The sequence below is a fragment of the Sarcophilus harrisii genome, chromosome 5 (assembly GCF_902635505.1).
Source record: "Sarcophilus harrisii chromosome 5, mSarHar1.11, whole genome shotgun sequence".
Classification (NCBI taxonomy): Eukaryota; Metazoa; Chordata; class Mammalia; order Dasyuromorphia; family Dasyuridae; genus Sarcophilus; species Sarcophilus harrisii.
In genome coordinates, this window is record NC_045430.1 from 12,533,266 (window position 1) to 12,554,682 (window position 21,417).

The 21,417-nt window shown below is 42.3% G+C and overlaps 1 protein-coding gene across 1 annotated transcript in view; it reads left to right on the top strand.

Moving 5' to 3' along the window:
- NPTXR (neuronal pentraxin receptor) overlaps nucleotides 1-21,417 on the top strand; it is a 44,100-nt gene that overhangs the window by 14,796 nt on the left and 7,887 nt on the right. Inside the window, exons 4-6 of the mRNA XM_031940128.1 lie at nucleotides 11,851-12,076; nucleotides 16,494-16,741; nucleotides 19,933-20,112. Coding sequence (XP_031795988.1) covers nucleotides 11,851-12,076; nucleotides 16,494-16,741; nucleotides 19,933-20,112 — 654 coding nt within the window. The remainder of the gene's footprint in view (nucleotides 1-11,850; nucleotides 12,077-16,493; nucleotides 16,742-19,932; nucleotides 20,113-21,417) is intronic.

Below are 21,417 nucleotides of genomic sequence, written 5' to 3' on the forward strand. Positions count from 1 at the left end.
GAAAGAGGGAAGGCTGGGAGGAGGAGAAGGAGGAGGAAGAAGAGGAGGAGGAGGAGGAGCTCCGGAAGAAGCCAAGCAGAGACAGATTTTCAATCCATTAGTAGGTGAGTGGTGAGAAAGTGTTGCTTGTTTCCCTCCTCCCTTCTTCTCTATCCACCCCCTCTCATCTTTTCATAAACTCTGAGTGGGCTCTTCTGGAAGACAGTCAGTTCCCCACCCTGGTGAGCATCAGACTGGGATGGCAGATGGGAAAGTTGGCAGGGGGTAAAGGAGAGGTCTCGTGCCATGTCCCCTCCAGATGCCAAGATTCCCAATCAGGGGAATGGGATCTGATAAACTGGCCTTCCCAGGCTGCTTTGGCCAAATGCTCCCTGCCTCTGGCTGCCCCAAACTCCATTCCCACCTCCTCCTCAGACAGAGCCCTTCAGCCCACCTTGGCAGGTGGAGGGACAAAGTGGCCATCTCCTGAATGACTGTTCAGGAAACTCTGCCTGACTCTTTGTCTCCCCATGAGTGAGAGTAGAGTGACGGGGGATGTGCTAGGGAGGGGAGAGCTGGCTAAGGGTGTCAACACTGAGAGGCTGTGTTTGCAGAGCTCTTATGTGAGCATACACTCTGGTAAGCCTTGAGGGAGATATTGGAACCATGGATTGTCAGAGCTGGGAAGGGCCTTGAAACAGGGGATGTGAGACCTGGAAGGGAGCTTAGAACAGGTGATGTCAGGCCTGGGAGGGAGTTTAGAATAGGGGATGTCAGGCCTGGGAGGGAGCTTAGAATAGGGCTGGGAGGGGCCTTAGAACAGGGGGTGTCAGATGTCAGAGGATACTTAGAAGGAGACCCTAAAAAGGGAATGCCAGAGTTGAGAAGGATATTATAAATTGAAATGTCAGAGCTGAAAAAAACCCTGTTAGAACACACAGATTCAGAGCTGGGATGGCACTGATAACATGGAGCATTGGTGCCTAGATAGAGCTTAGAGTGGAACTTCAGTGTTGGGCAGGACAGTAACACCTAAAATGTTCATTTATAAAACTGTCTCTAGTATAGCTGAAAGCAACCTTGGAAAACTAGTCCAGTGGAGACCCCTGCATATGCCTTCTAGTCTCTTTGAACACGAGAGACAAAAGCACAATCTTTAGTAGCTCAAACTGCACCAGGACTTTTGGGACAGCCTTCTCATAAAACTGTCTCTAGTATAGCTGAAAGCAACCTTGGAAAACTAGTCCAGTGGAGACCCCTGCATATGCCTTCTAGTCTCTTTGAACACGAGAGACAGAAGCACAATCTTTAGTAGCTCAAACTGCACCACGACTTTGGGGACAGCCTTCTCCTTACAGCTGGTCTGCACTGTATGGAGCCAGTAATATGGGGATTATTATCTTCATTTTATAGATGAGAGAAATGGAAATCCAGTCACATGCCCAGAATCACACAATGTCTAAGGCAGGGTTCAAATCCAGCCTCTATATCAGCAAGGTGGTTTAGGGAGCAGCTAAGAAGCTGAGTTTCTTTTTTAAGAGTAAAGTTGATTTCTTTCTTTTAAAAAAATAATAATAGCTTTTTATTTTTCAAAATGTATGCAAACAGGGGCAGCGAGATGGCACAGTGGATAGAATATCAGCCCTGAAGTTCAAATTTGGCCTCAGACACTTAACACTTCCTGGCTGTGTGACCGTGGGCAAGTCACTTAACCCCAATTGCCTCATCAAAAAAAAAAAATATATATATATATATAAATATATAATTATAATAATATATATGCAAAGATAATTTTCAACATTCACCCTTGCAAAACCTTGTGTTCCAAATTTTTCTCCCTCCCTTCCCACTTCCTTCCCTTCTCTAAACAGTAAATAACCCAATATGGGTTAAACATGTGCAATTTTCCTAAACATATTTCCACATTTATCATTCTGTGCAAGAAAAATCAGATCAAAAAGGGGAAAAAATGAAAAAGAAAAAACAAGCAAACAACAATAACAATAAAAAAGGTGAAAATAGGATGTTGCGATCCACATTCAATCTCCATAGTCTTTTTAGAGGCTGAGTGTCTGCATCCTGAGCCTGAGTTTCTAGAAAGAGGACCAGGCAGAGGAATTATGGGGAATTGGCAGAGTTCTCTGGGGCTCAGAAGTGAAATAAGTGTTCGGTAGCCATCAGCATGCAGCAAGGTGGGTGAGGTTTCCAGATCAATGGATGCAGCAGACAGGGTCTCAAGAGGGAAATTAATAGACTTCACAAGCCCGACACATCCTCAGCAGCAAGTGCTGAGCCATCTCTGCACCTTTGCCAATCAAAGTGCATTATGGGCTTTTCCCTCTCAAAACTGGGGATTTGACTAAGACTCGTAGTGAGCATGCTTCCAGCCAAGCTTGGGCAGCAATCAGTCTTGGCTTAAAGTGAGGGAATGAGGTGATCTGGTTCAAGCAAAATTAAACTCAGGGTGGACCCTAGAACAGAGTTAGAATCTCAGTCTTACAAAAAGTGTTGCATCCATTTCTCTGAGGTATGACAGAGGAGCGGGATGCGTTTTCTGAGGTCCCATCCAGCTCTGAAAGCCAGTAATTCTGGGAGAGTGTCAGCTCTGAATCTGCCACAGAGAGACCTTGAAGAAAGCACTGGATCTCACTCTTTCCCCTTGTACCATTGATGGATGGGATTACTAAGCTTCCTCCCAGACCTAACACACCCACTTCTTGAGGCAGTTGATGTTAAGTGACTTGCTGGGGGTCACACAGCTAGGAAGAGCTGAGTGTCTGAGACCTCAGGTCCTCCCGGCTCCCGAGCTGGCGCTCCGACACTACCCAGCTGCCCCTTAACATACCCACTTCTAACCCAGCTCAGATATTCCACGTTCTAAGGCTCCTCTTAGCTCTAAAATGTTAGTGATGCTGAGACTTTAAACAAGCTAGTTAAGCCCTGTCAGCATCCTTCTGTCTACTATGGGGACGAGCATCCCTCCACGGCCTCCCTTCTTTTGTTGGTACAAGATCATTTCTATGAAATTGCTTTGATTATTATTATTGTGGTAAACTACTTGTGTTGCCCTGCTAGATATAGCTGATCTGCCTTTGCTTTTGCTCCCCTTGTTCCAAGAACCAGAATGCTTATCCTCTTCTCCCCTAGCTTCCCATCCTCCTCTGCTCAATTCCTGCCCTGCCTTTCCAGCCTCCCCTCCAGAAGCCTTCCCTGATTACTCATAGCTTCTTCATTGCACATGTTTAACATATATTGGATTCTTTGCTGTCTAAGGGAAGGGGAAAAATCTGGAACACAAGGTTTTGCAAGGGTGAATGTCTTGGCGTACATTTTGAAAATAAAAAAATCTATTATTATGAAAAACAAGAAATGGCTTCTTCACCCTTGGTCCTCATATATTCGCCTTCTCCAGTGCAGTCATCAATTGTTTGATTCCTTCAAGCCGTCTGGCAGATGGAAAACAACAAGATCCCCTTTCAGCTCAGAGTCCTATAATCTCATAGAGAATGCCAGAAATGGGAGAGACCTCAGAGAAGGCAAGGGAATAAGAATTTATAAAGTGCCTACTATGTGCCAGGCACTGTGCTGAACACTTTACGAATATTATTTCATTTGATCTTAGAATTCTGAGCTGGAAGATCCTTAGAACAAAGGAATTATTGATGGAAGGAATAGAGATAATCTGGTGATCCAAGGATTTCTAACTTCTTTCAGATTCTGGACCCCAACCCTGGCAGTCAGTCTGGGAAAGCCTATAGAATCCTTCTCAGAACTGGGTTTTTAAGTGCATAAAATAAAATATATCAGATTACAGAGAAAATCAATTACATCAAAATACATAAAATAAAATATATCAGATTATAGAGAAAATCAATTATATCAAAATACATAAAATAAAATATATCAGATTACAGAGAAAATCAATTACATCAAAATACATAAAATAAAATATATCAGATTATAGAGAAAATCAATTATATCAAAATACATAAAATAAAATATATGAGATTACAGAGAAAATCAATTACATCGAAATACATAAAATACATTAGATTACAGAGAAAACCGATTACATCAAAATACATTAAAATATTTTAAAAAAACAAATGTAATTGACCGAGAGAGTTTCATAATTAATTCATACTCATTTCAAATTAGTGATGACAATAACCTAAGTGATATTCCGAGATATCGGCAATAGCTATAAAATGACCTGAAAAGATCTGTGGTTTCTCTCAGTGGCAAAATCCTAGGCATTGCTACTTTGGTTTGTTACCAACATTCATAATCGGAAGAAATACTAAATTTCAGTTAGAGACTAGTGAAAATTCAAATTTTTTTTTTCCATCCTACTTCAGGGGGATCCCTGAAGTAGGATGGAAAAAAATACATTTTTAGAGCAACTGTTTAGAACAGGGTTCACCATCCATGAACTCTAGGTAAAGAACCCTGTTCTAAACAGTTGCTCTAAACAGGAAGCTGCAACAGGTATTAGCCAGATTCTCTCAGAGAGGGAGTGGGGTCTCAGGGGATTGATTCCCAGGAACCCAGGAGCCTCTGCCTCAGTTTCCCACAGATGAGGGCAGGGATGTTCCGTTCAGCCTCCTTTTTTCCCCCATCCCTACCCCAGAGCGTCTGCTGCTTATATTACCAGCATGAGACTAATAGTCATGCTAATAATTGACATTTATATAGCACACTTTGTAATAGCAAAATGTTATATAAAGGTAAGCTATTATTAGTAGTGATATCATGGGGCAAAGTCGTGGATGAATGCTATGAGTGATGGGTAAGCAAGGATGGGTTTCAATCTGCATTGGTGGAGGGATTCTTCTCATGGAGGATAACTGGCTCATGACCCTAGCTAGAGAAAGGACCTTGGGGTCATTCATCCCAAAAACCCTCTCAGTTAACAGGTAAATGACTCATAGGGAAAAATCAGGTGACTAGTCACCTGGAGGACTGAGCCTGGAGGGATGAGCCTGGGTAGAGCCTGGAAGAGCCTGGAGGGATGAGCCTGGTATAGATGGATGTTATCCTAGGCCCCATCTGGCTTTGTTTAGGGAGGTTCATCACCAGGATGGCTGCTGGAGGACTGATTTTTTTTTTTTATTTAGCAATTTTCAAAGGCTATTTATTAGCCCCTGAGTTAATAAATACCTGCTATTGGAACATTGCAGCAAAATGTAACATGTCTGGGATTTTGGAGTCAAAGGACCTGGCTTCAAATCCTATCTCAGCCTGCTTATCTATAAAAAGAAAGTAGAAGGGCAGCGAGGTGGTGCAGTGGATAGAGCACCAGCCCTGAAGTCAGGAGGATCTGAGTTCAAATCTGTCCTCAGACACTTAAAACACTTCCTAGCCCATGAAGTCATTTAACCCCAATTGCCTCAGTTAAAAAAAAAAAAGAAGTAGATATAGTAGAAGACCCTAAAGGTCCTGTCTAGCTTTGAGAATATATACTTCTGGGTATTACAATCCAAGTACCAGAAAGAGCCAAACAAAGCACTGTGTGAGGTCTGAGGGAAGAACTGTAACAGGGGTGGGACACCTGGAACTACTTCCTCAGGGCATTGAATTTACAGTGTCATTGACAGTGAAGAAATATTAGCTAGAAACAGGGCTTAACATTGAGCTAACCACAAGAATTAGCTAAGCCAAAACATTACCTGATATTAGGCTTAAGGGAGCTTCTTTTAGGGTTCTATACCTTCACTATAGAATTATGTCCCTCCCTTCAACTGAGGGTGCATTTCATTAGGTTTTTATAGCAATAAATACGGATATTAGGCAGATCTACTAATCCAATAACAATTTTAAAAATTGATTTAGCTTAGAATTGTCAAATGAGAGAAGACAGGAATCATGGTTGGGTGTAGAGGAAAAGGAAAGAGAACTTTTCCCCTCTCCCCATGAAGAAATAGGGGGATTGCAGTGTCATCCCAATTTAACTACCAAAAGTCATTTTCTAGAGCTAAAAAAAATAACAAAATTTATCTTGAAGAACAAAAAATCAAAAATATTAAAGGTATTAATGAAAAAAAAAGCCAAACCTAAAACTTAATTATAAAGTGGCAATCTTCAAAACTATTTGATACTGGCTAAGAAATAGAGTAAAGGATCGGTGGAATAGGTTAGGTTAAGTACACAAGATAAAGTAATCAATAAGTATAGTAATCTACTATTTGATAAACTCAAGGGCTCCAGCTTTTAGAATTAGAACTCATTACTTGACAAAAACTGTGGGGAAAACTGGAAAATAGTATGGCAGAAACTAACTACAGACTAACATCTCACCAAATACCAAGATAAGGTTGAAATAAGTACATGATTTAGACATAAAGGGTGATACTAAAAGCAAACTAGGAGAGCAAGGAATAGTTTACCTGTCAGATCTAAAGAGAAGGGAAATTTTTATGATCAAATAAGAAATAGAGAACATTATAAAATGCAAAATGAATAATTTTGATTATATTAAAAAAGTTTTTTTTTTTAAACTAAGTCAATACAACCAGTATTAGGGATGCAGAAAGCCAGAAAAAAGATTTTTTACAATCTGTGTTTCTGACAAAAGTCTCATTGCTCAAATATATAGAGAAGTGAGTCAAATTTATCAGAATATAAGTCATTCCCCAATTGATAAATGGCCAAACGATTTGGATAGGCAATTTTCAGATGAAGACGTTAAAGGTATCTATAATCATATGAAAAAATGTTCTAAATCACTATTGACTAAAGAAATGTAAATTAAAGCAATTCTAGGTACTACCTCACAATTATCCGTTTGGCTAATAGGATAAGGATGATGATAAATGAAGATGTGGGAAAACTGGAACACCAATGCATTGTTGGTGGAGTTGCGTATTGATCTAACCATTCTGGAAAGCAATTTGGAGCTATTCTCAAAGGATATAAAAATGAATGTATTCTTTGATCCAGCAATACAACTGCTAGATCTATACACAAAGAGATCGAAAAAAGGAGAAAAGACCCACATATACAAAAATATTTATAGCTCTTTTGTTTGTGGTGGCAAAGAATTAGAAAATGAGGCAATGCCTATCAGTTGGGGAATGCTTGAACAAGTTGTGATGTGTGAATGAAATAGAATACTATTACACTATAAAAAATGATGAGCAAGTGGCTTTCAGAAAAGCCTGGAAAGACTTACATGAAATGATGCTGAGAGAAGTGAGCAAAACCAGAGAACTTTCTACACAGTAACAGCAATGTTACTGTGCAGTGATCAACCATAATTGACTTACAGACAATTCCAAAAGATTCATGATGTAAAATGCTATCTGCATCCAGAGAAAGTATTACGGAGTCTGAATACAGATTGAAGCATGATATTAATATTATTATTATTATTATTTTGCTGAGGCAATTGGGGTTAAGTGACTTGCCCAGGGTCACACAGCTGGGAGGTGTTAAGTGTCTGAGGTCAGATTTGAACTCGGATCCTCCTGACTTCAGCACTGATGCTCTATCTACTGCACCACCTAGCTGCCCCATAAAGCATGCTATTTTCAATCTTTTTTTTTTTTTTTTTTTTGGTCTTTTCTTTCTCATGGCTTTCTCCTTTTGTTCTTTCACAACATGACTAATGTGGAAATGTGATTAATATGACTGTACACGTGTAACATATATCAGATTGTTTGCTGTCTTGGAGAGGAGGAGAGAGAAAAACTTGGAACTCAAAATCTTACAAAAGTGAATATTGAAAACTATCTTTTCATGTAATGAGAAAAAATTAAGATACTATTAAGTGGGGAAGAAATAGGAGAATTAGAAGAGAGCTTTCTTTAATCCTCAAGGCTAGCACAAGTGTTGGAGAAAAAAATAATTATTCCACCTACTGTGCTAGGCTCTGTGGATATTAATTCTAAGATGAAAGCTTTTATCTCATGGAGCTCATAGCCTTAAACATTTTTTTCAATTAACAAGCATTCATTTTTCCTCCTTCTCATCTCCTCCCTTCCCATTAGAAAAGAAAAATAAACCCCTTATATGAAACTGCCTAGACAAGTGAAATAAATTCCCTCATTAATCATGTGCAAAAAATATGTCTCATTCTATAGCCTGTTTCCATGTCAAGAGGTAGGAAACAAATTTTATTGTCTGTTCTCTGGAATTCTGGTTGGGCATTGCTTCAACTATTGTCTTTCCAAGTTGCTGATCTTTATAATGTTGCTGTTATTTGGGAAATTGTTCTCTTGCTTCTTTTCCCTTCATTCTGTATCAGACCATATGTCCTCCCAGGTTTCTCTGAAACCTTCCCCTTCATTATTTCTTTCAGTACCATAGTATTCCATCACATTCGTAACGTGTTCAGCCATTCACCAGTTTGTGGGATATCCCGAAAGTTAAATTCTGGATAGATAAACCAATTATTAAATACCTACTGTGTATCAGGCACTGTGTGAAGTGCTGGGATATAAAGAAAGGCAAAAACATGGTGTCTGTTCTCAAGAAGCTCACAGTCTTCCTGAAAAAGGACAAGTTCATGTATATACAGAGTAGATTGATGGTCATCTGAGAAGGGGGTAGGGGGGAGAGGGAAGAGAGGAAGTGACAAAGTATAATATTAACAGAATCTTTCCAACAGTTGAAGTCAGTTTATATTGTAATAGCTTTAACTTGTGAAAGTAATGAGCTCTCCATCTCTGGAGATGTTCAAGAATTGGCCAGATCGGTCCTTCTGTCAAGGTTACTATAAAGAGAATTCTTGCTGCATACCTAAAAATAGGGATTGAACCAGACGGGTTCGGAGGTCCCTTCCAACTCCAGGATTCTCCAGTTCTAAGATTCCATGCCTTCCACGTGCCTTTGAAGCAGGTTTGGCTCACACAATATTTTCAGGAATATGCCTTTTGCACAAAACAGTGAACATCTGTACACGTGAACCAGTAGAAACTCTTTTTTTATTCATTTCTTTTTAGCATTAATTTTTAAAAGTTTTGAATTCCAAATTCTCTCCCTCCCTCCTGCCCCTCTCCCATCCACTGAGGAGGTAAGCGATATCATATCAATTATTTCTTGGGAAATGCAAAATATATTTCCGTATCGGCTATGTTGCAAAAAAGAGAATTTTAAAAGTCTACTTCAAACTGCATTCAGAGTTCATAATTTCTCTCTGGGGGTGCATAGGATGTTTCATCGGAGATCCTTTGAAATTGTCTTGAATCAGAATAGATAAGTCTTCCATAGCTGATTGTTATTATAATGTTGCTATTATTGTGTACGATGTACTTTGCATCAGTTCACAAAAACCTTTTGGGGTTTTTAATTACAAAATTACTGTTTGTATTTCTGATAGCACAATAATATTCCATCACATTTATAAACCATCATTTCTTCAGCCATTCCCCAGTTGATGGGCATTCCCTCTATTTCCAATTCTTAGCTTAACAAAAGAGCTGCTATAAATTTGGTACAAATAGGTCCTTTTCCTTTGATATCTTTGAGATCCAGACCTAATAGTGTCATTGCTGGGTCAAAGGGCAGGGACAGTTTTATAGCCCTTTGGGCATAGTTCCAAAATATTCAACAGGAGTCCAATATAAGTCAGCACTTCCCCCTCACAGGTGTATGATGCTCACTGTTTAGAAAATAGTCTCCCACAAGGCAGAAAACAGCTAAGAAAACAGCCTTAACTCTGTAATCAGAGCCATCCCATGTCTGACTAGTATGACCTTGGATGAGTCACCCTCCTCTTGAGCGTCAATGTGCTCTTTTATAAAAACAGAGCTAGATTTGACAGTTTCTTAGGTCTTTCTAGATGTCTATGATCCTAAGTCTCTTCCCTTCTCTGGATCTCAGTTTCCTTCATTTTCTGTAAAATAGGGATGGTGAGTGGGATTGGAACAGGAAACTCTGAGGGTCCCTTCAGGTCTAGGTCTAGGTCCTAAATAACCCCATCACTTCCTCTCTCTTACCCTATTTTCTAAATTGTAACATAGTGGGAGGTTAGCTTCTGAGATCCTCCCATATTCACATCTTTGATTCCATAATTATTCTCTTCCCCCATCCATAATATCCTTGAGAAGGAGGCAGGGGAGGAAATCTTATGACCATTTCACAGATAGGAAGTGGGATGATTTGCCCAAGCTATCACAGTAAATTATGACTTGGAAAGGCAATACTCAGATTTACTGACCTTTCTCCTAGATCACTTTCTGTCTTGCTGCTTCCAGTAATGAAATGAACTCTCCACATTCCCTGCCTCAACTTCATCTGTCCAGAGAACCAGACTTTGAATTCTTTGCCTTCAAATGCAACGATTTGAGATTTTCAGTCCCCGTGGAACCGTGCCTAGAAGCTTGTCCTTTGGGATCTAGTCTTGCTCCTGTCTGAGTGTATTTTTGCTTGTTTATTTGCTTTAATGGCCACAGTAGAGAGAGCTCTGAATTCTGCCCAAGCAAGAGGCAAATTTCATTCCCTCTTTCTCATTTTCTCCTCCCTTCGTCTATTCTTGGTATCACAAAGGAGAAAGAAGTCAGCTTGTTGCCCTCTGTGCCTTCCTCCTTTCCCCCCTTGAGTTCCTGAGTTGGGTCTGCCCATGTGATCCCAAGGCTGGAGCTGGGACAATAGCCTCCATCCACCATGCTAGGCTGGGTAGACACCAGCTGGTCAGAATTACTGGAGTGATGTCAGTTCTATCAGCTTGCTGGAAACGAGGAATAAATTGGGGACCAGAAAGTACATAGGACCCATGGGGAGTGGGGGGAGGGAAAGAAGGATGGAAAGACACAGAAAGGATTTCTTAGTCTCTGAGAAGTGTGCTAAATTATTAAGCATCCTCTTAATGATTCTGGCTGATAATGGGCCTTCTATGCCCTCGAACAGAGGAAGAAATCACGGAGGGAAGGAGAGGGGAGGGAAAGGGAAGAAAAGTAGAGGAGTAGAGGGAGGGGAGGTAAAAGGAAAGAGGAAGAGGGAGCAGGAGAGAGAGAGAAGAACAGAAAGGGAGAGGGAAAGAGTGGGAGAGAGAAGGAGAGGATGAGAGAGAAGAGGAGGAGGGAGATAAAAGGAGAGGAAGGGGAAGGGAGGGAGAGAGGAAAAAGGGTAGGGAGAGAAAGCTTCAGAGGAAATTGACCTCTGGGCTGGGTTTTGCCCTCTTGGACAAAACATTCTGGTTTCCCGACTTTAGTTTGCTCATCTGTAAAAAGGAAGAAATCTTCCCTAAGCCATCTGCCTCACAGGAATTATTGTAGAGCTCAAGGATCTGTGAAAGAGATTTGGAAGAAATAGAAAGAAAAAGATGATGGAATAGAGGGTGAGAGCTATGGGTATAGTTCTGAAAAATTACTCCCCCACCTTTCTTTTTTATTTTTTCATATAAGGGACAGTTAAATGATATAGGCAGGAAATAATGATGGTGGAAAATCAAAAGCTATCGATAAAAGTGTTTTAAAAGACACTGCAATAATGTAACTCGTGACATAGGTATCATAACATAACCATTGCTATATATCGTAATAGAATAATAGCGACCTACCACACAAAAGTATAGTGGGGATAAAATAATGTTAATAAGAGCTAGCACTTCTGTAGTACTGAAAGCACTTTACAACTAATTTCATTTGATCCTCACAGCTCTGGGGAGGGAGGTGCTATCATTATTCCCATTTTGTTGACTTTCTTGACTGAAGGGATGAGGGTGTGTATGCTGTACCACTAGCTGAAGATAAAATGTTTTGCAGATTGGTTAAAAAAAAAAAGAGTGGTGATGATGATGATGATGATGATGGAGGAAGGGTGCTGGTGGTGGCGACGGCAATGCTGTCAGAAAGGAAATGTGTCAATTCTCCAAGTGGTCCTAAGTAGGTTCTCAATGACTTCTCCCTCCCTCTTTCTCCCCCCATACAGCAGGAACTGCCAGTCCATGGGAACGTGTCAGCCACTACAACCCGGCCCCTTCCGTCTCAGGACCCCCTCCACACCCAAATGGAAACCTTGGAGGCTCAGCTGCTGTCCAAGGTCATGGCTCTGGAGAAGGAGCGCTCATCTTTGAGCAGCAGCAACCACAAGCAGCAACAGGCGGTAGAGAAGGAGCTGAACGCTTTGCAGGACCGGGTGGCAGAGCTGGAACACGGTGAGACTGGAGGGGAACTACCAAGGAAGGGTTTGGTGGCAGAGAGTGGCAAGCTCGAGCTCTGTCCCAGGCTGCTTAGGTCTCTGGGGGATGGCATGGGAATGTTGGAAATCAGGAGCAAAGCAGAGCTGGCAAGGGTTATGATTCAATTCATTTATTCAACAGAGACTGAGAGAGTGCCTGCCATGTTCTAGGTTCTAATGGGCAGGAAAGGAAAGGACTTGGTCTAGCAGAAAAGCCTCTGGAATGGAGTATGAACTATGGCTATCATCACTTATCCTTCCTAGGCTTTATTCCACTTTATTTGTTTATTGTTTTATTTTTTCTGGTTATACATGTATATTAATTTTTAAAACACATTTTTTTCTTTCTTTCTTTCTTTCTTTTTTTCTTTCTTTCTTTCTCTCCCTCCCTCCCTCCCTCCTTCCTTCCTTCCTTCCTTCCTTCTTTCCTTCCTTCTTTCCTTCCTTCTTTCCTTTTTTCCTTCCTTTCTTCCCTCCTTCCTTCTTTTTTCTGAGTCAATTATTTGGGGTTAAATGACTTGCCCAGGGTCACACTGCCAGGAAGTATTAAGTGTCTGAGGTCATATTTGAACTCAGGTTCTGCTGACTTCAGTTGCCCCTAAAACATCACATTTCTTTATGAATCACATTAAGAGTTTCCCCAACTTTAAAATGGAGTTATCTAGGCATTCATATGCAAAGAGGATAGTCTTGCTGTGAGGATATCCTGTGCAAATGATTAGTCTGTTAATCAATAAACATTTATTAAGCTCCTTCAGTGTTCTAAGCTCTGAACTAAACATTGATGACACAAAGAATGGTAATAAACAAACAAGCAAATAAATAAATTCCTAGTTCCTAGTTCCTGCCCTCAAGCTGCTTACATTCTAATGGAGAATTAGAGTTGGAAAGAGACTGGACAAGATTAGGGAAGAGCTCACAATGCTGTTTGCCTGGATGTAGAGTACAGGAAGGAGAGGAACGAGAAATAAGAATGGTAGGTTGGCATCAGACCAGGGAGTTTGAATGTTAAATTAATGAGTTGTAATTATATTCAGCAGGAAGTTGGAAGTCACTGAAGCTTTATGAGCAGGAAAATAATATGGCCAGCCTTAGGATGGTTGAATCAGAGGCTCAGAGATCCAGACTTGGAAGAGATGTAGAAAACCAGCTCCAAACTACTCATTTTACAGATGAGAAAACTGAGGTCTAGGGAAGGGAGAGGATATCCCTTCCTAGGATCATGAAGGTAGAAAATGGCAGAAGGGGGATTTGAACGAGGTCTTCTTGACCACAGAGTCATAGATTGCTTTGACAATTATGGAGAGAGAGAGGATGCTGGATAGTGGATATAGACTCCCATACTTAGAAAGCTCATGCAATACTCCAGGTGTTAAAGACCTGAACTATAGTGATGGTTTCTGAGTAGAGAGAAGAGAAATGGAAGAGATGTTGTGGAGATCTAATGGAGAAGATCTGACAGCTGGTGAGACAGAGAGAGAATGAGGAGGATGGAAGTCAGAAATGAGTCTAAAGTTTCAAGCTGGAGTGACCAAGAATAGGAATGGCCTCAACAAAACTAGGGCAAGTGGGAAGATGGGAAGGTTTTGGGAAAAGAAGATAAATTTACTGAGTAATGAAAAATGCTATGTAGGGAGAAGACATAATGCAACACACCTATGACAGAGAGATAGGAAACTACAGGGATAGGATAGACCGGAGGCAGGGTTTCTGCAATGGATTAATTTTTGATTTTCTTTATGAATTTTTGGAAGGTGTTCCAAAGAAAGGCATGATGGGAAATGTCAGTGATATAAATATATAAGACAGCAGTAAAATGCATTTGTTTTTCAAAGGAAGGTGATGAGTTTACTTTTGGATATGTTGAGTCTGAGATGCTAACAGGCTATTAAGCAGTCAGGTGAAATTTCAGATCTAGAACTCAGAGAAGTCAAGGTTGGAGCTACCAGTGTGGGAGACATCCCCATAGAGGTGACCTGGAAAGCCATGAGATTGGAGGAGATTGCCTGCCTGGGGAGAGGAAAGAGAAGAGGCTAAACATGATAAATATGGAAATATGTTTAGAAGAATTGCACGTGTTTAACCTATGTTGGATTATTTGCTGTCTAGAGGGGGGGAGTGGAGAAGGAGAGGAAAAATTTGGAACGCAAGGTTTTGCCAGGGTGAATGTTGCAAACTGTCTTTGCATGTATTTAAAAATAAAAAACTATTTTAAAAAGCAAAAAAAAAAATTTTTAATGAAGAGGCTAGAGTCAAGGGAGATATCCACACTTACTGGTGTGCATCGAAGGTGATTGAGGAGGAGGAAGACCAGGTTAGACCAGAAGGCAAAGAAAGAGAGATAAATTATAGGAGACACTGGCCAACTGGCAAATGCTGCCAAAAAAACAAGGAGGAAGAAGACTGGGAAAAAAGATCATTGGGAGGTAACATGCTACAGGAGAGAGAGTTACCCAAACTCCTATTAGTGAGATTTGCTAGCTGTGTGACTTTGTGCATGTCACTTCTCTGGATTTCAGTTTCCTCATCAGCAAAATCAGAAGTGTTATCTAGAATCCCTTACAGCTCTCAATCCCAGGATCCTTTAATCAGAAGGTCATGGAAAGAGTTGTTTCAACTAAGGAAGGAGAACTGGGGTAAAGCTTTGGGGGCATAATGGATAGAGCACTGGATTTGTAGACAGGAAGAGCAAAGTTCAAAACCCACCTTATATACTAGCTCTATGATTAGGCAAGTCACAACTTCCATGGATCTCAGTTTCCTCATTCGTAAAGAGGGTGGACTAGATGGTCTCTGAGACCCTTTCCAGCTCTAAATCTCTGATCCTTTTTGGGCCTCAGTTACCTCTTTGGTAAAGGAAGGGGTTGGACTAAAGGCAGAAGTAAGTGGCAAGAACTGAGAAGAAATTCAAGACTAATGAGAAGTTGGGATTGTGTTTTTTTGTCTTGTTGATTTTCAAGGTGGGGGGAGGCATGAGGCAGGGTAAGGATTGAGGAAACCAGGGCTTATTTGTAGGTAGGGAGCAAACAGTCCTTGCTGAAGGAGAGATTTTATTTGCGGTTGGGGAAAGGAATTGCTATTTGAAGCTTGGGGAGAGGAGTGGGAAGGAATGGGCTCTGTGACACAAGTTAGAAGGACTGGTCTTATCAAGGTTCCTCCACCTCTTCTCCAGATGCTGGAGGAAAGGAGAAGATAGAAAAAAAGTTTTGGGTATCTGTAGGAGGAAGGAGAAAGTAGCTCGTGACAGATGGTCTGGAGCTTCTCAGTCAAGTAGGAAGGAGGACCATCCACTGAGAAGGGACTTGAAGGAGGAGGTTTGGAGCAGCTGCTGTGGGGAATGTGAGAGTGAGTCAATAAGAACATAAAACCCAGCTAATAGCAGTGTATCATTAAAGAAACAGATCAGTCAAAGGTCTGTCGTGCAGCAGTGAGGACCCACTTAACATGAACTCATAGTGACTGCAGCCAGCAAAGTTTTCATGACTTTCTCCAGTTGGGAGTAAAATGAGAATACCCAGATGCCTGGAGTTACAGAGAGTTGTAGACTAATGAGACAGTGGAAGATGGAATTAGGGAATCAATTTATAATTAAGGTCTTATTAAATATCAGGCATTATTTAGGGGGATGTAGAGACAAAAGGAAAAGTCTGCCCTCGAGGAGCTTCCATTCTATAAAGCTAATTCACTTCATTTAATAACCATTTAATAATAATAAATTAATATTTAATACTAAATAAGGATTTAATATTAATAATAATAATTTAATAGCATGTGAAACATATGAACATATTATGACTAATAAGGAAATATGTTTGCATGACTTCATGGGTACAATCAGCATCGAATTCCTCGCCTTTCTAGGCAGGGGAGAGAATTTAGAAATCAAAATTTAAAAAAATGAATGTTAAAGAAATATTTAACAAAATGAATAAAAATGCATTATACAAACAGCTCTCTGCAAATTTTAAAGCATTCGATAAATGTTAGAAATTATTATTTGTTCACTAAGTGGCTCTAAAAACATTTCAGTTTTACATAGGTCTCTATGATCCTATAATCCTAGATCTTCTGGGATTTTGCCTGGACAGAACTAGTTGTGGAAGATGTTGTGAAAGGAGATTCTAGGTCAGATGTTAGTCTTATCAGGAGATGACTCTGAATCCCATTCAGATCAGAGCTCCTGTGAATCTGTGATTGGCCAAACTGGGTCTTAGAGTAAACTACGGGCATTTGCGACTCCTAGACCAACTCTTGGAATCTAAGCACTTAGAGGGGGGGTCAGTATAGAGCCTGAGTCTGCCCGAGTCATTCCATGACCCACTATGTCAGTCTGTGACCTACTGTCTCCTCCCACTGACTTCTTCTTGCCTCTTCTACCCTCCTCTGGTTTTCAGGGGCATCAGCCTACAGCCCCCCGGATGCCTTCAAGATCAACATCCCGGTGAAGAACAATTACATGTATGCCCGCGTGCGCAGGACCCTCCCAGAGCTATACGCCTTTACCATCTGCATGTGGCTGAAGTCTAAGTCTGGGGGGATGGGGATAGGCACCCCTTTTTCCTACTCAGTGCCGGGCCAGTCCAATGAGATGGTGCTGCTGGAGGCGGGGCATGACCCCATGGAGCTGCTCATCAATGACAAGGTGAGCGATTGGGGAGTGGAATAGTGTTCGGTCAGCATTTATTAAATTCCAGCGTATACAAGGCACTGGAGATCCAAAGGGGAAACATGTCTCACTCTCAAGGAGATTTCATTTTAATATGCATTAATCATTAAGTACAACATTACAGAAAGGAAATCCATAGTCTTTGGGGGTGAGGAGAGAATTAGCATCCTGGAGAGTCAGAGGAGATGAGTGGAGGGAATGGCATTTGGGGTGAGTTTTGAATGGTACCAGGGATTCCAAGATGCAGCAATGAGGAAGGAAGCTCCGAGGCAAGAAATGCGAGTAGGGATTGAGGAAGGACTAGGTCCTGGAAGAGTTGGGACTGAAGGAAAAGTGCACAGGGACTCTGTAAGGAAAGAGGACTAGATGTGGAGAAGGAAGGTGGGAACCAGGTGAGCTCCATGGGGCGTGAGGGTGTGAAACAGGGAATGGCATGCCCAGCTTGCAGAGGAGAAAACCAAGGTCAGACTGCTTTTATCTGGCTTACAAAGCTAGCTAGTTGTCAAAGCCAGCCCTTTCCAGACTCCAAGCTCAGAACTCTATTCCCCACAATAGGTGCCTAAGGGAGATAGGGAAGGAAGGAACTAGAGAATAAAGGTTTGGGGGGGAAGAGACCAAGGGAGGGATGAGGAAGGGTTCCCCTTCCCTGCCATTCATCTCTAGCCAACTACCTTGATGTCTCCTTCTATTCTATTTTTGCTCCTCCAGATCTGATGCCTATTTTATTTTTAAAATTAATTAATTTATTTTTAATACACATTATTTTATGAATCATGTTGGAAGTGAAAAATCAGAACAAAAGAGAGAAAAGAAAACAGAAAAAAGAAGTGAACCTAGCATGTATTGATTTACATTCAGTCTCCTTAGTTCTCTCTCTGGATGCAAATGGCATTTTCTGTCCCAAGTCTATTGGGATTGCTTTGGATCGCTGAACTACTGAGAAGATCCAGACCTTTCATAGGGATTATGGCACATTCTTGCTATTACTGTGTACAGTCTATTCCAGGTTCTGCTTCTTTTGCTCACCATCACTTCATGTAAACCTTTCCAGGCCTTTCTAAACTCAGCTTGTTCATCATTTTTTTATAGAATAATATTCCACTATCTTCATGTATCACAGCTTGTTCAGCCATTCCCTAACTGATGGACCTGACACCCATCTAAAAAGATTAGACTCTGACTCCCTTCTCTCATCTTGTCTCCAGGGAAGGATATGGGGGATCTGGCTAACAGAGGCCCCCGCGGTCTCTGGGAATTGTCACCTTTTTTGTCTCCATGAAAGCAGGATTACTTCCTCTCTATCAGGGTGTTTTGTGTGTGTGTGTGTGTGTGTGTGTGTGTGTGTGTGTGTGTGTGTGTGGGATGGGGCCAGAATATTGAGGCTAGGGAGGATGAAGAAAGTATGCTTCTACTTTTCAGAGGACGGAGTCCTCAGGGCTTTAGAGAAGAGGGAGGTGGAAGAAGCCGGCTGGTCTTGGCCACCTTCATTGTTCATCCTCATGGCTAAGGTCCTGGTGCCCCTGGCAGATGGTTGTTGAGCTTTGGAAGCTGAGTCTCTCAGCTCCTCACTGCAGGCCATTGGGGCTGGGGCAGGGATGGCTTCATGCTACTCAAGTTGGCTCAGGTCCCCATAGCCAACAACTCCCACTTCCCTAGGGCTCTCGGGCTTTCAAAGCACTTTCCCCCAGCCAGCCTCAGAGTCCAGCCAGTTCAACCTCCTCATTTTATAGAAAACTTGAACCCAGAGAGGTGAAGGACTTACCGGGGTCACACAGTTAACTTATAACAGAATCAGGAACTGAAGCGATGTTCTCTGATTCAAAAATCCATCTCACAGCAGTACTATTGTTCTGTCATATTGACTACCTTGGGAACATCTTCATCTTTCCAGGACTCAGTTTACTTATCTGTAAAATGAGGGAATTGGATTTAATTATCTCTAAACCTATGATTCTAGCCTATTTTACAGGTGAGGAAACTGAGGCAGAGACAGGCCAAATAACGGGCCCACAATCACCTATTAATGCATGACTGCAGGGTCTTTCTTGAGCTCTCATGCTGCCTGCAGACAGAGCTCCCTCAGCCGCCACCTGCCCTCCCCCTGAGAGGAGACCCCAGTTGATCTGCAGGGGGTTATGGGGTAGTGTCCTCCCTCATGGAGAATGGAGTCACCCTGGCTTCCGATGACACCAGACCGCAGGGTCATCCCTCAGAACGGGCAGGGGCTGCTCGCGGTCTGTCTCCTCCGTTCCCAGCCATGGGCTGCCATTTTGTGCCAGTGCACTCTTCCTTCACACCATTCTGAGAGCTCACCTTGAGGATGCTGGGCAGTGGCCACAGAAAGCTAAGTTCTTCCAATAGCCCCTTCTTCCATCTCTTGGAGCTTTCCCCTGAGACCCCAGAGATGGGGCAGATAACAGGCCATAAGGGAAAGAATGCAAAATGTGGGTTCAGGAGTCCTGGGGAGAGCATGGAATGGGGGTTCAGATTCCAGGGCTGCTACTTGCTTCTGGGCGAACTCAAACCCTTCCCTTGTCTGGGACTTAGTCAGTCACCAAGTATTTATAAAATGCTCACTGAGTGCCAGATCCTGCCCCTTCCATCTCTAAATAACATTATCCCAGAATATAAACTGGAAGGAGCCATTGAGTCTGAACCACCTCATGTTACAGAGTGGTAAACTGAGGCAGTTAAATAAGTGATTGGGCCTGAGACACATGCCACTTAACCCTTCACAGTCCCAGGCAATTCTCTAGACTAAATAGCGGGCTATCCCATCCTTTCATCCATCAGTGGAAGTCTCCCATACGGATAAAACCTCCCAAGCACACCCAGGCCCCTTACAGAGGAAGGCTGTATACATACAAAAGAGAGTTTTTGAAATGAATTGTTGATAGAAGGGGAAAATTCACAAGAAATCTAGTTTACTTTAAAGAGAAATGAGTTATCTATAAATGTAGCGGGTTCCTGTCACTGGAGACTAGGTGACCACTTGTAGGGATGTCATTGAGCAGAACTGGTTCTGACACAGGGAGGATGGGTGCCCGCTGACGTCCCCTTGGCTCTGAGGTTTTCAGTGAATCTCTGAAGTCAGTTGGCCAGCGCCTGAGTGTCAGCCATGGGCAGGAGCTTCCCTTAATGAAGGGCTCTTTTGTGCCCATTTCCAGGTGGCCCAGCTGCCACTGAATCTGAAGGATGGACGATGGCACCATATCTGCATCGTGTGGACCACGAGGGACGGCCTGTGGTCAGCCTACCAAGATGGCCAGCTGCGTGGCTCCAGTGATAACCTGGCTGCTTGGCATCCCATTAAACCCCATGGAATCATCATCCTGGGGCAGGAACAGGTGAAGAGGGCTCAGGTTCTGGGAAATTCAGAGAAGGAAGGAAGGAAGGAAGAAAGGAAGGAAGGGAGGGAGGGAAGGAGGGAGAAGGAAGGAAGGAAGGAATGGAGTGAGGGAAAGAATGGAGGGAGGGAAGGAAGGAAGGAATGGAGGGAGGGAGGGAGGGAACGAGAAAGAGAAGGAGGGAGGGAGGAAGGAAAAAAGGAAGGAAGAAATGGAAGGATGCAGGGAAGGAAGAGAAAAGAAGGGAGAGAGAATAAAAGAAGGGAGGGAAAGAGAAAGGGAAGAAGAAGAGAGGGCAGAAAGAAGAAATGGAGGAAAGGAGGGAAGGAGGAAAGGAAAGAGAGGGAGAAAGGAAGGAATAAAAGAAGGAAGAAAAAAAGAAGGAGGAGAGAGAGGGAGGGAGGAAAGAAGGAGGAAGAGACAAGGGAGAGAAGGAAGGAAGAAAAGAAAAGGAGGAAGAAAGGAGAGAAGGAAGAGAGATGAAAGGAGGGAGACAGAGAGGGAAGAAGAGGGATAAAGAGAGGAAAGAGGGAAAGAGAAATGGAGGAAAGGAGATAGGGAGGAAAGAGAAGAAAGGAAGAGCAAAGGAAAGAAGAAAGGAAAAAGGAGGAAGGAAAGAGGAGAGGGAGGGAGAAAGAGAGGAAAGAAAAGAAGGAAGAAAAAGAGAAAGGGAGAGAAAAAAGAAAGAAAGAAGATAAAGAAGGGAGAGAAAAAAGGAGAAAGGAAAGGGAGAAGGAAGGGAGGGAGAGAGGGAGGAAGGGAGAGATGGAGAAAAAAAGGAGGGAGGAAGGGTAGAAATACGTAGGGAAGGGGAGGAGGGAAGAAGAGACCTTTCTAGAGGAAGGAGCAGCAGGGATAAACCTTGGAAACCTCTGCATGATTAAAATAATGAATAATGACAGCGCTGATTCCTCCAAGCTTGGCTCCCTTTCTAAGATTTTCCAAATTACTCTGACTTATAGTAGCTTGCTTATCTCCATCTTGGCCATTTTTGTGAAACCAGATGAAGATGTCAGAGCTGGGGGTCCTTAGAACACAGAGTGTCGGAGCTAAAAGGGGCTCCGGGGCTAGTCTAGCAGCCTCGTTCTACAGATAATCTGGGAGGGGGTCCCTTCCCCACCTTCGTACAATGGGTGAGTAGCAGGGCTGAGGCTAGAACCCAGTCTTCAGGCTTCTGACTTTGGATCCTTCCCATGAACCCCTGTGGCCCACTTCAGAAAAGTGGTACCAGGGCTGGTGTTTTATTAACTGAAACTGTATCTGTCTCTCTCCTCCCTCCCCCCATTTCTCCTTTTTCTTCCTCGT